Raw genomic sequence first — 17,604 nt, 5'->3', positions numbered from 1 at the left:
ATTCTTAAAACGGAGGGTTAAAGTTCGTTTTACATTAAAAGGAGTGTTCGATTCATAAAATATTCGTAAAGTGTGTAGTAAATAAAATGGATTTGCTACCGTTGAATCAGTAAGGATGGATCAAATCATCCAGGCCTACAACAACATTAAAAGCTTTTATGAAACTTCTTGTTTGTATGTTTACCTGTTACATATTCATTAATGGTCAAAATGAAACTTTACCAGTCATTTCTACCAATAATATGCGATTTCCTTCATGAAAATTGTGTTTCAATAAATTAGGAAGTAACTCTGGGAAAATCAAAGAGTGGCTAGGACAAGCCCATCTTGATTATTGCGACTTGACGCAAGCATGTGACAGGCCAAACTGTGATTAACCACAGCTAGGCTATTCGACTCTGCTCGCCTGAAACTTGCTAGAGTACTGTTGAGAAGGACGGTGGGACTCTTGACAGGACACTATCACCTTCATAATATGGGGATCTCTAATGACCCCCCCCCTTGTAAAGCCTGTATGGAGGATGACGAAACTTCTATACATGTTATTTGCACCCCCAGGCATAAGCAGGGCGTTAGATTCAGAATGTTCGGGTTCGAAACCTTGGATTCATCTATCCTCGGAGAGATCTCGACGGAGAAGCTGTGGGCTTTCTGTGTGGCGCCTGGCCTCGGCAGAATCCTTTAGCTTCATTTTAATAGCACCTCCTATTCGAAGACGCCTCGTCTTCGGTGCTAGGTGACAGGCTAGGTGCTAGGGACCCACTTGCAGTACCCCTCTTTTTGTTTTATTATTTTAAACTCTGGGGAAAGCTATAATTAGAAGAAGAGCTCATCCAAATTGATAAAGGTCCATATTCAAAAGTCAAGTTTATGGAGTCCAAGCAAAGTTAGCATAATAGACAGTTTCCAAATTGAGATAAAAAAAATAGTATTTACAAATTATATTTAAATCTTCTGAATCTGAATTCGACTTTAAATTATCTATTTCACAATTTTTTCTAGCTTGTTTTATATGTGATTTGATATAATTTGTAAAGGTCATTAGCACAATTAAGCTCATTAGCACATTATGAATCACTACTAACCCTAAGAGTAGGGTATTTGAATGATTTTTAAGTAGATATACAATAAAATGTGAACGAAAGATGAAATGCGAAAAAAACCTGGTTAACATGGCGATATCTCTGTCAATTTTTAAGCAAAAAATTGTTCAGCATTCCATTTAAAAGGAAATTTATTCTACTTTCTTTTTATTATGCAATGTTATAGCTATCTATGCTCAAAAAAAAAAAAAAAGATTCAACCGAAAAAGCAAAAAACCACAAAAATCAAAATTTTGTCTTTTTTTCCTGTTTGTTTCAACTGTTTAGGCATGAAGCAATTTTTCAGCATTCCTGTTTCAAATAATTATAAAAAATGTATATTAACTTAATAAGTTTTTTTTTTTTAAATTTTTTTTCTTTTGGATAAAGACATCCCAATTGTAACACAGATTCTTTGTCGTATAGAAAAATTTGTCGTATTTAATGTTAAGTGCACTTAAAGATATATCAAGCATCAAAATCACCAGTAATAAAGGTTCTCGATTGAAATCTACATTTGTATCGCATAATCCTCGTACCTTGTACCGTATAGTAAATAAGAGGGGATACAAATTCTTCCTTAGAGAAAATAGTAAATGGATCTTACAAGGACATTGATTTTCTTACAAATATTTAGTTAATAAAATTGTTTATTTTATCGTGACAATAATATCGAATTTTAAACATACAATATAAATCACTGTCGAAAAATTTATTCATAGTTTTTATAAATAAGTATTTGTAGCTTTCATGCAATTTTTTTTATTCTCAGACAAACAATTAGTATTTCAATTTCAAATTATTATAATAATATTTACCGTTAAAAGCCCGAGAAAGCTCGAGAAAGCCCTTAATATGTCTACCCCCATATGGATGCGCTTGTAAAGGGTTAAACAAATGCACATTAAACAAAATGCTAATGACCAAATTGTATAGGACAAAAAAATAAATAAAAGAGAATGAAAAAAACAAAGGAATTTAAAACAATGCATAGAAAAAAAGAGGCCTGTTTTTAATTTTCCAGTACCAGTCGTCTCACGTATACATAATAATATCCAGGCCTTATGCAATTATATTTTTATATATGGGGTGTATTTTAAATCATGTCAAAAATTGATGGAGGCGGATATGATTTTGAAAAATAATTAGGTTTTGAAATACAGCACACAAGTCCTTGTTCTCTAGCCATGTTTATATATGATTTTTTTTCTCATTTCCGCTTTCGACAATATTTAAAAAGATTTAAAATACAGCTTTTATAAAAAAAATAACTGCATAGTATAATGCTTCGAAATTAGGAAAAAACACAAAATCTTTTATTCTTGATTAGATAAAACTAAAAGATTAAACATTCACTCCTCGCAACTGAATTTATTAGTAAGACAAAAAACGCATTCATTAGTAGACCAAATTTTACAGTGTTCAAGATTTTACAGTGCTTAGAAAAATCGAAAAACATTTCACTTTATAATACTCAATGAAAATTTCAAGTTATTATTCTTTGAATAGTAGATTTGGTTTAAAAAAGACAATTTTTTAAGAAGAAAGGCACCTGAAGTCTAGAAGATATAACGACTTAAAGCCAAATTGTGACTTTGACTTTGACAATTAAAGTAGCTCGATTTACAGCAACACATCAAAGCACTTTAAAGATAAAATAACAAACTTTTATTCAGAAATTTTTCAAAAAATTTGTACACTCAATTAAAGGTTTTAAAGCTAAGAGACCAATTTGCTTAACCTTTGGCCGCTATAAAGCGGGTAATTGGATTTGGAGTTATTTATTTAATATAATTTGAAGAAGAAAAAATGCATGCGAACTGCAGGGTCTAGGTCCGATGTTAAAATTGTTAAGATTCCAACCGGCAATCATAAAAATAAAATTTTATTAATACCTGATTGCTTAAATCGTACCACCCATACTCTTAATGTTATAAGGGGGTAAGATTTTTTTTTTTTTCATGTACATTTTATGATGTTGCTCTTTGATACAGGTTTTTTATTGGAGCTCTGCGCAGGTACGACTTAAGTAACTGAGCATTGAAAGTTTTGAATTTCAAATTCAAACGCGGTAAAAAAACTTTCCATTATCGTACAGATTCCAGAATATATGGCGACTCATAATTGGTCGAATTACGTTGTTATTCGTAGTTATTACGGAATTATTCGCTGGTTATCGGTGACTAATCGCAGATTTATTATTTTCGGACAGTCATTCAAGAAAATTTCATCATGCTTTCGAAAAATTCTTAAAATAATGCATTACATACCTTTAAATACTTTCGACCTTTAAATACCTTCTGAGTATTCGGACTGTGACAATACATGCACATTCTTTTTTGACTAGACATAGTTGTTTTGAAACAGCATTATTATTTAAATGAAAATACTAAGGGGATGAAGATGAATTCTGTTTTTAAAAACAGAGATATATACCTACCCTTATTATATATAACGTGTAGCTAGCTAGTGAGGGTGGAATATCATCACAGCATATAGTTATCATGCATACTAGTTATTATTTGTTGGTACGCTTTGGTACAGTTTAACCAAAAGTAAGAAGATATTAATTGTCAACATTTCTATACAGTTTTGCAATTTTTGTTCGCATACATTGTTTAAATAGAAAATACCCTTACATAAGGAAACATTAAAATGACTATTGTTTTTTATTATAATATATTAGCTGGATATATTTTTTTTCTGCAATGCTTTTTGCTGTCGAATTTGTCCTTTAAATAAATTTTTTGGAATTATTTGCAAAGGTTGCTAAAGAACACTCAGCAAGGATGCCATTGAGAATTTCGCTTTGAAGTAACGAGGCTTTGCCAAATTTTTGACTTGCAAATATAATTTTATGTCTCACAATTTCACAATTAAACTTATCTGTTCAAAGTAAAAGAGCATGTTAAAAAATATTGATATTATGTGAAGTGCAAATTAGTAAATTTTTTTTATCAATTTCTTATCTCGTTTGTTATCTTATATATTATTTCTTTAGCCTGTTTTCCTGTCACATATCTTCCTTATTCCTTTATCGAATTTCATGATTTACGCCTCATTTTAAAACTTATCGCGCTAGTTATTAACGAATAATACTTGACTGTAACTGGTTAATAACAATTCTTGAGTACATTTTTAGTGGAAAAAAACTAGAGAAATATTATTAAAGATTTACTAGCGTCAGGGCAATTTCGGATAAAAAGCTTGAGTTTTTTTTCTTATGAAATTGGACTCAGTCTAAATCAATTCTAAAAATTTAAGGGGGGTTGTCGATTATTTTAATAAATAAATGAATTCAAAAGTGAGCATAATTAACATTGGCTTTATGGTAAGTTAAATCCTTAATAAATTATTGAAAACAAAAAAGCCTGTGGTACCCTACTAATTAAGGATGTATAAGCACGGTAGTTGGGACACAAATTAAAAAAATTTTTATATATTTAATTTTGATGGTAAATTATTATATAATTTGACAATATAAGACGAAAAGTAAGAATACAATTCTTCGATATCTGGAGTAATTTTTAAAATATCGAAAATTGAATATTTTGTTTAATTATTTAGCTTTCGATATTTCGAAAACCAAGGCAGATATCGAAAAAATGTTATTCTTATTTTTCGTCTACATTCATGAAGTTATAACAAAATTCATCATCAAAGTTGAAAAAAAGGTACAAATAATTTCAACCACTTGCCTTGCCAAGTCTAAGCTTGCCTTGGCGCTCGTACTAACATTTGTTCAATATGTAACTTGTATATAATGTCTGTAATGAAATTGCCTATAAATAAAAAAGTTAATAACTCAATATATATCATTTCTCTAGCCTGATTTTAGCCACGGGTGGGCTACAGAATGCTACACGGGTCGATCCAGTTTGATATATAGTAGTTTTCAGCTTACTATTTTATGTTGCAATACATATACAAAAAAAAACAACAACTTGGAGTGTATATACCTATATGTTGCATTGATTTTTGCAACAACTTGAGTGCAACAATAGGCACTCGAGTATCGTAAAAATAGTGATTATATCGATTTTTAAATATTGCTTTGACTTAGGAATAATACTATTATCAGTCAAATGATTTTGAATTTCGAGTAAATATTCACTGATATTAAAAAATTTATTTGATACATGTTATGGATGTATTAGTACAACGGCCAAGAGTTTCTTTGCAATTGTCAGAAAATTCGAAATTATTTAAGTTTGTCTATTAAGATCAACTCTATAAAAATAGTGGTTGCACAACTCGCTAGCTCTATTTGAGGAGAGTCTTTGAGCGAAAAATATACGATAATGGTACACTAAGTACCGAGCGAATCTCCCTTAGCCGCCGCACTACCTACAATATCAATTTTTTCCAAAACATAAGTATCCAAAACAGAATTTTTTTTATCAATAGATAAATTGATTATTTTTGTTTTCCGCATACTTCTATATCTAGAAATACGAATAAAAAAAGAGTTTCTTTTAAGAAATAAATTTTGACGTTTGGTATTATTGGCAAAGTTCGTAAATCTTTTTCTAAAAAACTCAACCTCTTCTTATTTGCTAAGTGCACGTTTCTTATTACACACTGGAAACGCACAGTCTAAATATATTTGAAAATTACGTTGGTAAATGACTAAAAAATTTTGATATTCTGGGAAATTCAGAAAGACTCCATATGAAACCCTGAGAATTATACTATAATCAAAAAATATACTATCGAGCAATTTTAAATAAATCACATAACTGCCGTTCAATATTTCATAGTATGCTTAGTATTATATCGATCGAACAGAGAGTGAAAACTTCTATGTATTACAAAATTTTTTAAATAACGGCATAATTTTTGGAACGCTTACACTATGTAAAAAGTATTAACTTACAAGTTTTCAAAACAATGTAATATGGAAGTTAATTAATCAATCAAAATAAACTATAAATTATCATTTTTTGATAAAATTTTTCTTTTCGAATTTTTATCACAAAGTAATTATAATAACATTCGTTATCATTAAATACTTAAAACTATTTTAAAAAAATATTTATAATTACATATATATATAAATAATTAAATAAATCATTGTAATTTTATATCCTGTGATTAAACTAATTAAATCAATGTTGCTGTAATTAATTAATTTATTAATTCTTGAAAATATGATACATATTTTAAAATTTATTGTGTTTACATTCGTGTTTACAAATGTTTTACACGCAAAACCAACTTTGTTCGCTGATCAACCGACATGTTTAAATGTAAACAAATTTCACAATTTAATTGGAAAATTTAAATTGATAAATTTTGTTCTTGTTTTAGACTTGTCACAGTGTGAAGGAAGGTGTAATCAATGTACATATAGTTCCACATTCTCATGATGATGTTGGTTGGTTAAAAACTGTGGATCAATATTATTATGGCAGTAAGTACATATTTACTCTCTTGGATTTTGAACAAGTGAAATTTACAAGATTTAAAAGACACCCGACAAATTTTTCGGCTACGGAACCCTAAACTGTAATTATTTGAAACATATCTAAGAAAACTTTCTATTAAATTGCCTTTTTCCTTAAAACCTTTTCCAAACTGAGCCGATTTGGAAGACCAATGCCATTTTTTAGTTTTTTTTGGTACGGAGCCCTAAATTCGCTCCTGAAACATAGTTAAAAACACTCTCCATTAAATTTTCTTTGTTTAAACTTTCAAACAAAACCAAAATAATCAAAATCGATTCGTCCGTTTAGACGCTACGATGCCAAAGACAGGTAGACACACACACATTGCGGTCAAACTTATAACATTTTTTTTAGTTTGGGAGTCAAAAAAGTAATCGAAGAGACACATTTGTACATTAACTTCGAAGACTTTCTTAGATAATTATTGTTGGATATCTCATAATCTTATCACAATAATAATATGACATTGTAATATTTTTGACAAATAAATTTCAAAAATTTATAACGTACAGAGCCAAATATCCGTAAACTAATGAAAGTACAACAGGTCCGAAAAGTTCCGAAGGTAATATTTTTTGCTTACATCTTGAAGAGAGAAATTCTCACACTCTCTGAAGGGCTTGAAAGATAAAATTGTATGAAGATAGAAAAGTTCGATTGAAAAACGCGCAAAATTAATTAAATAATAATTTCCCAGCGGTTAGTTCAATAACTTATACTGAAAAAATGTAGAAGTGTGATTCAGTATATTTATCTTTAACACAAAATTAACGGAATATACTCCTCCTTGATACATTGTTTTTTTTTGTAGCACGTACTGATATCCAAAGAGCTACTGTTCAATATATTCTAGATTCGGTAACTCGTGAGTTGTCAGCAAACAAGGATCGAAAGTAAGAAAAAATTTTTATCAACTTATATTCCACATTTTTCCATTACATCACATTATTTTGTAGGTTCATTCAAGTTGAAACTGCATTTTTCTGGAAGTGGTGGGTAGAGCAAAATGAAGAAACCCGTGACCTAGTTAAACAATTGGTTAATACCAATCAACTTGAAATTACTGGCGGAGCTTGGAGTATGAACGATGAAGCCGCTACACATTATCATTCAATAATTGACAATTTCGCATGGGGACTTCGACGCATAAATGACACATTTGGTGTATGTGGTCGTCCTAAAGTAGGATGGCAAATTGATCCATTTGGCCACAGTCGTGAAATGGCTTCAATTTTCGCACAAATAGGTTTTGATGGAGTCTTTTTTGCGCGGTTGGATCATGCAGACAGAGACAAAAGAAAGAATGATAAGACTTTAGAAATGATTTGGCGGGGAAGTGCTAGTTTAGGTAAAATTTACTTAATCTTAAAAAAAAGGTATTCTATTAATATAAAATATGTCAATTGTTGCAGGTGAAGAATCTGATTTATTTACGGGTGCTTTTACGGGTCATTATAGTCCTCCTGGAGGTTTTAATTGGGATGTGAATGGTGGTGACGATCCAATTATTGATGATAAAAATAGTCCAGATTATAATGTTCCAGATAGGGTTGGTTGTATAATTTTTCTACTATAATAGTAGTCCCTTTTTTAATAGATAAACGCTCGTTTTGATAGGAAAATGACCGCCGGTCAAAGTTTTAAAACTGCTTGTAATATATTCTTTCTATCATCCTGTTCTATAGTTTTAATTACGAAGAATTTTAATGGCTACTTTTGAATCAATCAAAGTTATTATATCCGATACAACTCTGAGTATGAATACACTTAAAGTTGTAATCGTGAATCGATCAGGTCAGATCCTTGAATTCATTTTGATAAGTTTTAGGGTGGCAATTACACGTATCATGTATGAACGAATGTATCAAAACCATTCACAGTAAATTGTTGAAATTTTGGGTTTCCTTACTATTTGGTTGTCTCATCTGTTTCCAATGAAACTTATAATTTTAACCATTAATCAAAGTTAAACTTTTTTTGTGTTAGATACGAGCATTTGTTGAACATTGCCAAGGTGAAGCGAAGTATTTTAAAACTAATAATATATTGATAAAAATGGGTGATGATTTTCAATACTCAGCAGCTCATTGGTGGTACAAAAATATAGATAAATTGATACAGTAAGTTGATTAATCATATTAATTATTTTACTTTTTTTTTATAAAACACCGATCTAACTATTTCTGTGTTCTGATTTTATTTAAAGCTACCTATCTAAGCTGTTGAGCTCTTTCTTATATTTTGATACTTTCTTAAAAATGATACAGGCTTCGTTGAGGTGTCAATCGATGCGCATTAAAAGCAATATGATTCGAAAAGAATTTCATAACATTCGGTCGAACCCCTTCGAGTCGAGCAAGCTTTTATTTCTTTTAACTTTTTTTTTATACTGAGAAGTGGATCTCAAGGGTCGCGCCAGACTCTATCCACGGCTTGTTATTAGGTATATTTACACTAGATTATTCCTATGTCTAACTGTTAATTATTCTATGTCAACATAGAAATTTTTCCCATGCGTTTTAGAAAGTTCCCCTTTTTCCTCCATGTTATTATTGTTAGGTTAGGTTAGGTTAGGTCGCTCACGTAGCTCAGTTGGTTAATGCGTAACCAATTCCGTCCGCGGTATGCCCAGGTGAGCGGATTCAATTCCCACCGTCGCAACAAAAACTAATTTAATTAATAGTTGCGATGGGCTGGTGTAGTGCATGGTATATGCATGAAGGAGGTGCACTTAGCTTCTAAATGAAATAATAAGCGGAAAGGTGGTAAAACACATATATTGTATCGCAATGGGCTCAATAGCCTAAGTGTGTCCTTCGTGGACAGCCAATATTCTCATTGTTAACATTTATTTGTTTTTATTTACAGTTACGTAAATGAACTTTATGGAGATAAAATTAATGCTTTTTATTCAACACCTGCTTGTTATTTGCAAAGAGTTCATGATGCAAACGAAACATGGTCTACGAAAACGGATGACTTTTTCCCATATTCAAGTGGAGATCACTCTTATTGGACAGGATATTTCTCTTCTAGACCAACAACAAAATTTCTGGAACGAGAAGGAAATAATAATCTTCAAGTATGTGCTCCAAATTTTAATCGCTTAATTATTTTTGCTTGCCTCAAAAACAAGAAGAATTCAAAAATTAAAGGGGAAAAATTCCTGTTTGTACGGCATACATAAGATGGTCTTTGCATTTCTTAAAAACTAAATATTTTATTGTACTAATTAAAGTAGCTTACAAATTGATGAATTTGTAGCGCATTTTAATTTTTTGTTTGTTTACACATAAAAATGTATAGGTTTGTAAACAATTAGCGGCAACTACCGATTCAGCTTCTGATTCTGATGAAAATTTAATAGCGTTAAGAGAGGTTATGGGTGTATTTCAACATCACGACGCTATCACTGGAACTGAAAAACAGCATGTGACAAAGGATTACGTGAGACAATTATCTAAAGCCATTAACCAATGTGAACAAATTATTTCTAAAAGTTTGAAGTGAGTTAATAAATAAATACATATTTAAAAAAGGCGCCAAATCACTTTTTATAGCCAATAAAGATTTACAGCTGTGCCAAATTTTGTCTTAAAGCATATTACGTACTGAAAACTATTTACTTGGCTGTAAAATAGTACCAAATATTCCAACCCGGACGTGGACCAAATTAATCTCTACCGGCGAAAGTGGCCTGGCAACGTAGATAAAAACTATTTTTAATTAGCAAATCTAATGTTGCAGTAAATTATTGATCTCGAAGGAGTCCACAACTGCATCAAATTTGGAATTAAAACAATGTCCATTGAACATTAGTGTTTGTGATGTTACGGAAACTTCTAGAAAATTCGTAACTGTAATTTATAATCCAAGTAGTCATCCGGCTGACAAATATGTTCGTTTGCCAGTCACTGGAGAATCTTATAGTGTTAAAGACAATGAAGGTACTATTTTAATTAATTATTATATATCAAGTTTTAACAAATATTAATCGTAATAAATTAATGCTTTAAAGGAAACATAGTCGAAAATCAAATTATTCCAATATCAGAAGGAGTATTAAATCTTCCTGGTCGTGTAAGTGAAGCAAAACAAGAATTAATCTTCCTTGCATCCAAAATTCCCCCACTTGGTCACAAAGTTTATCAAATTACAAAGGAAAGTTCTAAAAAATCCTCTCACTTGAGTCAGAAAATCGTTGAAAACAGAATTGGTAATGACCATTTGGAAATTTATGTAGATGAAGGTAATATAAAAATTTTTACTTATATTACAAACCTTCAGATTATAATATTACTCTCAATGAATCATTTCAGATGACAATCAAAGATTACACTTCAAGGCAGAAAATTTAAATTTTAGTCAACAGCTATTATTTTATGAAGGTGCTTACCAACCAAATGGTCCGAATCCCTCAGGGGCATATGTCTTTCGACCAGAATCTAATACACCTACACCATTTGAAGTGACTAGCAGCCAAACATACAAAGGACCACTTGTAGAAGAAATTCATCAAAAAGTTGGCGAATGGGCTTATTCTGACGTGCGAATCTACAAGAATTTGAACTATATCGAATTTGATTGGATTGTTGGACCCATTCCAATTGAGTAAGTTTTTCAACTTGTATGTTTACGATTAGAAACCAATTTTGGCTTTTCCATTTGTACCCCTGAACTTATCTGGAAATAAACCTTAATATCTATAGCATATTTGCTATGAAGTCGAAATCCGAAGTCAGACTGAAAGCATCTTTGGTTTCCTTAAGTTTCTTAATTATAAACCACACTATCTATATAGGGTATTTCAACAATTTTCTCAGTCAATTTTTTATTTTCACTTGTTTTTTTTTAAGTAGTTTGTTGGGTAAACTATTTAAAATTATCAGTAAAATATAATTTTATATTTAAAAAAAATAATTAAAAATGTTACAGTGATGGCAAAGGGAAAGAAGTTATCAATCGATTCCAGACAGATCTTAAGACAAACAAAACCTTCTACACAGATTCTAATGGCCGTGAACTATTACGCCGTGTAAAGGACCATCGTGATACATGGGAACTAAATGTAGATGAACCAGTTTCCGCTAATTATTATCCAATAACATCACGGATTGTCTTAACTGAAAATAATACTAGATTTGCAGTATTGACTGATCGCGCTCAAGGTGGATCCAGTTTAGAAGATGGTCAAGTTGAATTAATGGTCCATCGCCGTTTATTGCATGATGATTATTTTGGCGTGGGTGAAGCATTAAATGAGACTGAATTTGAAACCAAAACAGGGCAAAATGGACTGGTAGTTAAAGGAACTCATTATATATTTAGCAGTAGTAATACTTGTAAGCATAACAAAATTCTCTATAAAGCAGCAATGTTGACAACAAGTAAAATTCGTCTTTGAGTTGAAAAATTTGTACATTCACTTAAAGCATAATATTGGTCGAGTTAGAACGATCCTTGGCATGAATCCAAGAGACCTTGGCTCGATTCCTGGTGTATTTGTGTATTATTTTCGATTCTCCTAGTACAGGAGACGATGGGGGTCGACCCCCTTGTACTATGGACGACCTTGGTTCTTTTTGAGCAGAAATGTTCAGTTCAAACATCCAAACACCACTAAGGTGACTAAGGACTACTTTGTAATTTTTATTTTTGTAGCACCATCGGCTGCTTTCGAAGAACGCCAAATTGCATCTCAAAAGATTTTAGCACCGTTAATATTTGTAGCCAATACCGAAAATATTAAATCCTTAGATTTGAACTCACTCAATTCCGTGGAAGTAAGTATTATTTCATATTTTGATCAAATCGAATGCTTTAACTAACAATAAGACTAAAAATTGTGTTTCGTAGTTATCAGGAATTAATGACCCTGAATCATTTCCCTCAAATGTACAAATATTAACTTTGGAACCATGGAAAGATGGAACAATACTATTACGTTTAGAGCATATTTTAGAAAAAACTGACGATCCAAATTTATCTCAATCAGCTTGCGTTAACATTGAGGTATGAAACATACATTTTTTTTAAGAAAACTTAAACTAATTTAACTTATATTTCTAGAACTTATTCAAGCAATTCCAAGTTCAAAACTTAAAGGAAACTACTTTGGATGCAAATCAGTGGATTGAAGACAAAAAACGATTAAAATGGAAAACACAGGGTTTCATTTCTAGTGGTGAAACTAAAACTTCAATCTCCCAAAACTACAAATGTTCAGAGAATGGAAATAATAAATTTGATATTGTATTAAATGCAATGCAAATTCGAACATTTGTTTTAGATGTAAAAAGAACTTTCTATTAAATTATTTTTGTAAATAAAATATGATTTAAATACTCTTTGTTTTTTCTTTACTTTATTTTGTAAGTCTTCTATTAGAGGCAGAAACAATCATTAGGCAAGCTAGGCGACCACATACTGTGGCCCAATTGGAGTGCAGCGTGATCACGTACGTGATAGACAAATTATCTAGCCTGTAAGAGGAAAGTGACATAAAATGCAGTGTAATAATAAAAGGGACATTACAGGAAAATATAATAGCTATCCCATCATGACCTCTGAAGGTCTAGTTTAATCAAATCATTTCTATACCTTTTTCCAATAATTCTAATCTGATATTTATTACAATCGTGAAAGTTTGAATCGATAGATAGATGGATGGGTGTTTGTTACTCTTTAATGCAAAAACTACCGAACGGATTTGGATGAAATTTGGCACAGAGATAGATTATAATCTGAAATAGCACTTAGGCTTTTTATCCCGGTAAAATGTACAGTTTCCGTGATTTTTTGCAACGGTAGAGAGAGTTTAGGAGACAGAAAAAGACATAAGCTAATTTTTATCCCGGAAAAATGCACGGTTCCTATGAGATACAGCATATAGGAACCGTGTTTTTAAAGCGTTTTGTAAAAGTTCGTGAAATAGATTTTCAGCGCATTTTTCTCAAGAAAGATTGTTTAATTTACACAGTAACGATAAAATTCTCAAAATCTCTTTTAATCGTGGGTAACAATACTCTCTTTTAATCAGGGGTAACACCTTGACTAAGGTTCAACGGTAATAAGACACGATTTCGAATGATAATGTTATTATTAATAAAAGTCTTTAATACAGTTTATATAAATTATTTGTCAGTAATTTTGGAAAAATGGTGAATAAATTATTTTAATAATGATCATGTAAATTTTTTGGCAAACGTTTTTTTTTAACAATAAATTAATTAAGAAAAAAATTTTCAGCGTTTTTTGATTCATAACTCATAAATTCACATAACAAATACAATCAACACATTCATAATAATTAATTAATTAATAATAACTATTTTATTTAAATAATAACAAATAAATATTAAATATATCTAAAATTATTAATATATTTTTCGTATGGCAAATACAGCATTATAAGTTTTTCTATTGGTGATTTCAGTATGAAATTAACAACGATAAGGAAAAAACACGTCATCATTATCTTATATATTATTTATCTAGCCTGATTGTCTGTCACATCACGAGATCTCCCTTGTTCCTTTATCAATTTCCAGGATTTACCGTTCATTTTAAGGCTTAACAGGCTGGCTAATTACAAAAAATAGACTCACGATCTCAAAATGTATCGCTTAGGAAAAAAACAGGCTAGAATGATAATATAAAGATTTAATTTTGTTCAGTATGTAATTTGTTTATCATAATTGCAATAAAATTGCCTATAAATAACAAGAAAGTAATTTTTTGTAACTTTAAATATAACACAAAAATGGTCGTGATCGCCCAAAATTTTTAAGCCCCTATAAATTAAATGAATGTACTCTGAAATAAACGTAATCAGCCTCAATAATCTCGATCCCAAAAAGATAGTTCCCTTCCAAAAGGTTCGAGATGAAAATGGAAGCGTAATCGAATGGACAAAAATGTATATAGGAACTATTAGAAAATTTACCCTAAAGAGACTGATTATACAACATTTGAAAATATCTATAATTAACTTCATACTGAATGTTTGAGTGTTTCAGGGTTTTGGTTTTTTGTTGTGGAAATATTTTCTTTTTAGTTTTTTTATTAATATTTACAATAAAATTCTAAGCAATTGTAACACATAATAAACCTAAAAATTTATAAATATTTATGGATCAATAAAAATTATTTACAAAGAAAATCAATTTAAATAAATAAGCGCAATTTTTGTACATATTTTTAGTAATTATTAAGAAAAGTGGTTTTTCCATTCATTTTAACTGCTTTTTTTGGTAGAAACAAAATTTTATATTACGTTTTCAATCAAGTAAAAAATAATTTTAGTCAATCGTCAAATATGTTTATCTTCTTTATTCAGAGATTCCTGCCAAACATATGTGAAGCGGTACTGCATAATTATCGATTCTTTATTTAATCAAAATGAATACCATAATTTTCATATTTATTAATTCTGGTGAATCTAAACTAAGCAATTTTCCTTTCCTGTTTCTTTTCTTAATAATTATATTTTAATAAAACTGATTTATTTGATTAATTAATACAAATTTAACAATAATATTTTAAAATATGGTTTTGTAAAATGTTTTTTAGCATAATTTATTTTTTTGTGGGCATGTAAATTATATTTAAACTTCTTAAATTTTAAAGATTACATTTTACATCCATTTGAAAATAAATACTTTAACAAAGTCAATCCCATCATTCTATCAACGATTATCAACCTTTTAATGGATATAGAAAGTCATAATGAACGCAAAAACTGAATGAACCATTCTAAGTGATATTAATAGCAGTACATGTAATTCACATATAATATTATAGCTATAACAGTTAGAACGGTATAAATAAATTTTGATTTTGTCCCAATTTCCTAGATCAATTTTTGTATTTCGACTACCAAGTAGTCATCATCAGTATCATACATTGAAAAATCAAAACTACCGGATTTGATGCAGACTACCCTGTTCTTCAGGCAACAAGGTTACTGATTTATAATAGCAATTGTAAAAATAATTTTAATTTAGAACCTTAAGATCCAGTGATCGGCTTAAAACGTTGACAAACGATGTATTCGACTGACATTTACTAAACAAAGCAGGTTTTTTTTATCTTTATAACACCAACAAAAAAAGGCAAATTGATTTTGTTCTATGGCACAGGTATAAGACTTTTTTGTTATTTATTAAATTGATAAAAATTTATTAAACTGATCGTATAATCTTTTTGTAAGTTTTTATATATGAAGGTATTTAAAAAATTTGCTATGGTTTTATCTAAACATCTACGAAATATTGTTCCCATTTAACATGAATATGTTCTTGTTAAAGGCGCAATTCCACTGACGCAACACTGGGCGACATGTGGCTCGATATTTGTTGTCAAGTGTTGTTTACTGTGGGCGTGCGACAACATGCTACGTGTTGGGAGACATATTTTTGTCGCTTTGTTTTCCCTCTATAATTCAATGCCACAGGCTACGTGTTGCCTCAGTGGAATTGCGCCTTAATGAAGGTGATGAACTGACAAAACTATTTTAATAATGATAAAGAGCTATTTAAATATAATATTTTTGAAATGATTTTTATTTTTAAAATTTTAATTGGTATAGAAAATACTCATTAATATAATCGAAATTTTGTATATCATTATTCTAGGCTAATTATATAAATAATTACATTTTTTTTTTTATAAAAGTTAGGTAAATTTGGTGAACATATTAATTAAAGATACGCAAACGCAAAAAATAAAATGAAAAATCTATCGCAGAGCAGGAAAAATTTCTATTTCCAAATTTCTAAAATAATTCGTGGAAACTATGTTTTCCCTATATTAGTATTAACTTCCGTCAGCGTATTCAAGTGGAAGACTTTTCTAATGCTGCCATTCAGATATTACTTCAAAAAACTTCATTCAAATTGAATACTTTTTTGAGCTTAAAGGAACTCTTCAAGGTTCCTCATAGTTTAGTTGCCTCATAGTTAGCCTCATATGGTGATGCCTCATAGTTTAGTAAATCGTCTTCAAATTTTAACATGGAGTGAACTATGCATTTAATTACTTGTGCTCCAAGTTTTGTAAATTTCTTAATATATTGCAATTGCGGAGCAACTACCTTAAGTGGGTCGCGACTAGAAAATTTGATGCTACAAACAAATTGGAGCGAGTGCAAGTCTATTTCATTTCGCAAATGCCCAACATGGGTCAATTGGGTCATGCAGTAGGCACCACTTCTGAATTGTAAGATATAGAACAAAAATTTAAGTATATAAACTTTTGCTTGAAACATTTTTTCGTAAATATCATTGTTTTTTCATGAAGTCGCAAATTAGGGCAAAACTTTGGTTTCCATTTTCGCCCAATTTCGAAAATTTTGGGTGGACAAATGTTAAATGAATCTTATCAGAATTTTGAGAAAATTTACATTTCAGGGTGCTTTTTTTACGGAGCTCATTTTTACTTTCTTTGATTATATTTTTCAATTAAAATTTTCTAAAAAAATAGTTTCATTTCGAACCGAACTCAATAAAAATGAAACCATTATGAAAACAATTTATAAGTAATATCTTAATTTTTTGAGTATCTTTAAAAAATTTTTCACCAAAATATATTAAATTTTCCATAGAAATTAGACATTTATTATATTTTTCCTTTGAATGGAGGATATGAGGTAATATAATATCTTATGCAATATCACATCTTATGATAAACACCATATTTTTTTTTTGAGCTTAAAATAAAAATTTTAGAAAACAAAAATATAATTTTAATTCTTTATTTTGTGCTTTCATATGTATAATTCGAGCGTTGAAAGCTTTACAATGAGCATTATTCAAATCGAAATGATTTTTTACTCGTAAAATCAAAATTACTTCTTCGAGATACTTTGCACTTCAAAAGTGTTTACGTATTTGGCAGTAAAATATTTTAGTCAACGGTAATTTATTGCTAGAAGTACACGATTTTTCTATTAATACAAAACTAACGTTTCAATATCATAAACTATTCTCGATCTTTCAATTTATTTGTATTTTTCTTCAGTCAGTCTCCTGAATTCTTGTAGCAAGCGTTTTACCATCTTACCATATTATAAACTC

At 30.0% G+C, this 17,604-nt stretch overlaps 1 protein-coding gene across 1 annotated transcript; it reads left to right on the top strand.

Moving 5' to 3' along the window:
- The first annotated feature begins 6,184 nt into the window (after positions 1-6,184).
- Positions 6,185-12,841, top strand: LOC123291527 (lysosomal alpha-mannosidase-like). The gene is made up of 15 exons (XM_044871839.1): positions 6,185-6,331; positions 6,393-6,495; positions 7,341-7,422; positions 7,486-7,877; positions 7,942-8,078; positions 8,516-8,649; positions 9,398-9,611; positions 9,836-10,035; positions 10,277-10,476; positions 10,548-10,778; positions 10,849-11,140; positions 11,465-11,871; positions 12,191-12,312; positions 12,386-12,541; positions 12,599-12,841. Exons 1-15 carry the CDS (start codon positions 6,233-6,235, stop codon positions 12,839-12,841), a joined length of 3,012 nt encoding a protein of 1,003 aa, XP_044727774.1. The 5' UTR covers positions 6,185-6,232.
- The last annotated feature ends 4,763 nt before the right edge of the window (positions 12,842-17,604 follow it).

The sequence above is a fragment of the Chrysoperla carnea genome, chromosome 2 (assembly GCF_905475395.1).
Source record: "Chrysoperla carnea chromosome 2, inChrCarn1.1, whole genome shotgun sequence".
In the NCBI taxonomy this organism is placed as follows: domain Eukaryota; kingdom Metazoa; phylum Arthropoda; class Insecta; order Neuroptera; family Chrysopidae; genus Chrysoperla; species Chrysoperla carnea.
This window is presented reverse-complemented; position numbering and strand designations above follow the sequence as displayed.

Bases quoted from the DNA above. Each gene is read 5' to 3' on its own strand.
- LOC123291527 (XM_044871839.1), top strand. From the start codon at position 6,233: ATGATACATATTTTAAAATTTATTGTGTTTACATTCGTGTTTACAAAT. The intron at 8,650-9,397 runs GTAAGTTGATTA...TTTTATTTACAG, and splicing joins AATATAGATAAATTGATACA to TTACGTAAATGAACTTTATG. The intron at 10,779-10,848 runs GTAATATAAAAA...GAATCATTTCAG, and splicing joins GGAAATTTATGTAGATGAAG to ATGACAATCAAAGATTACAC.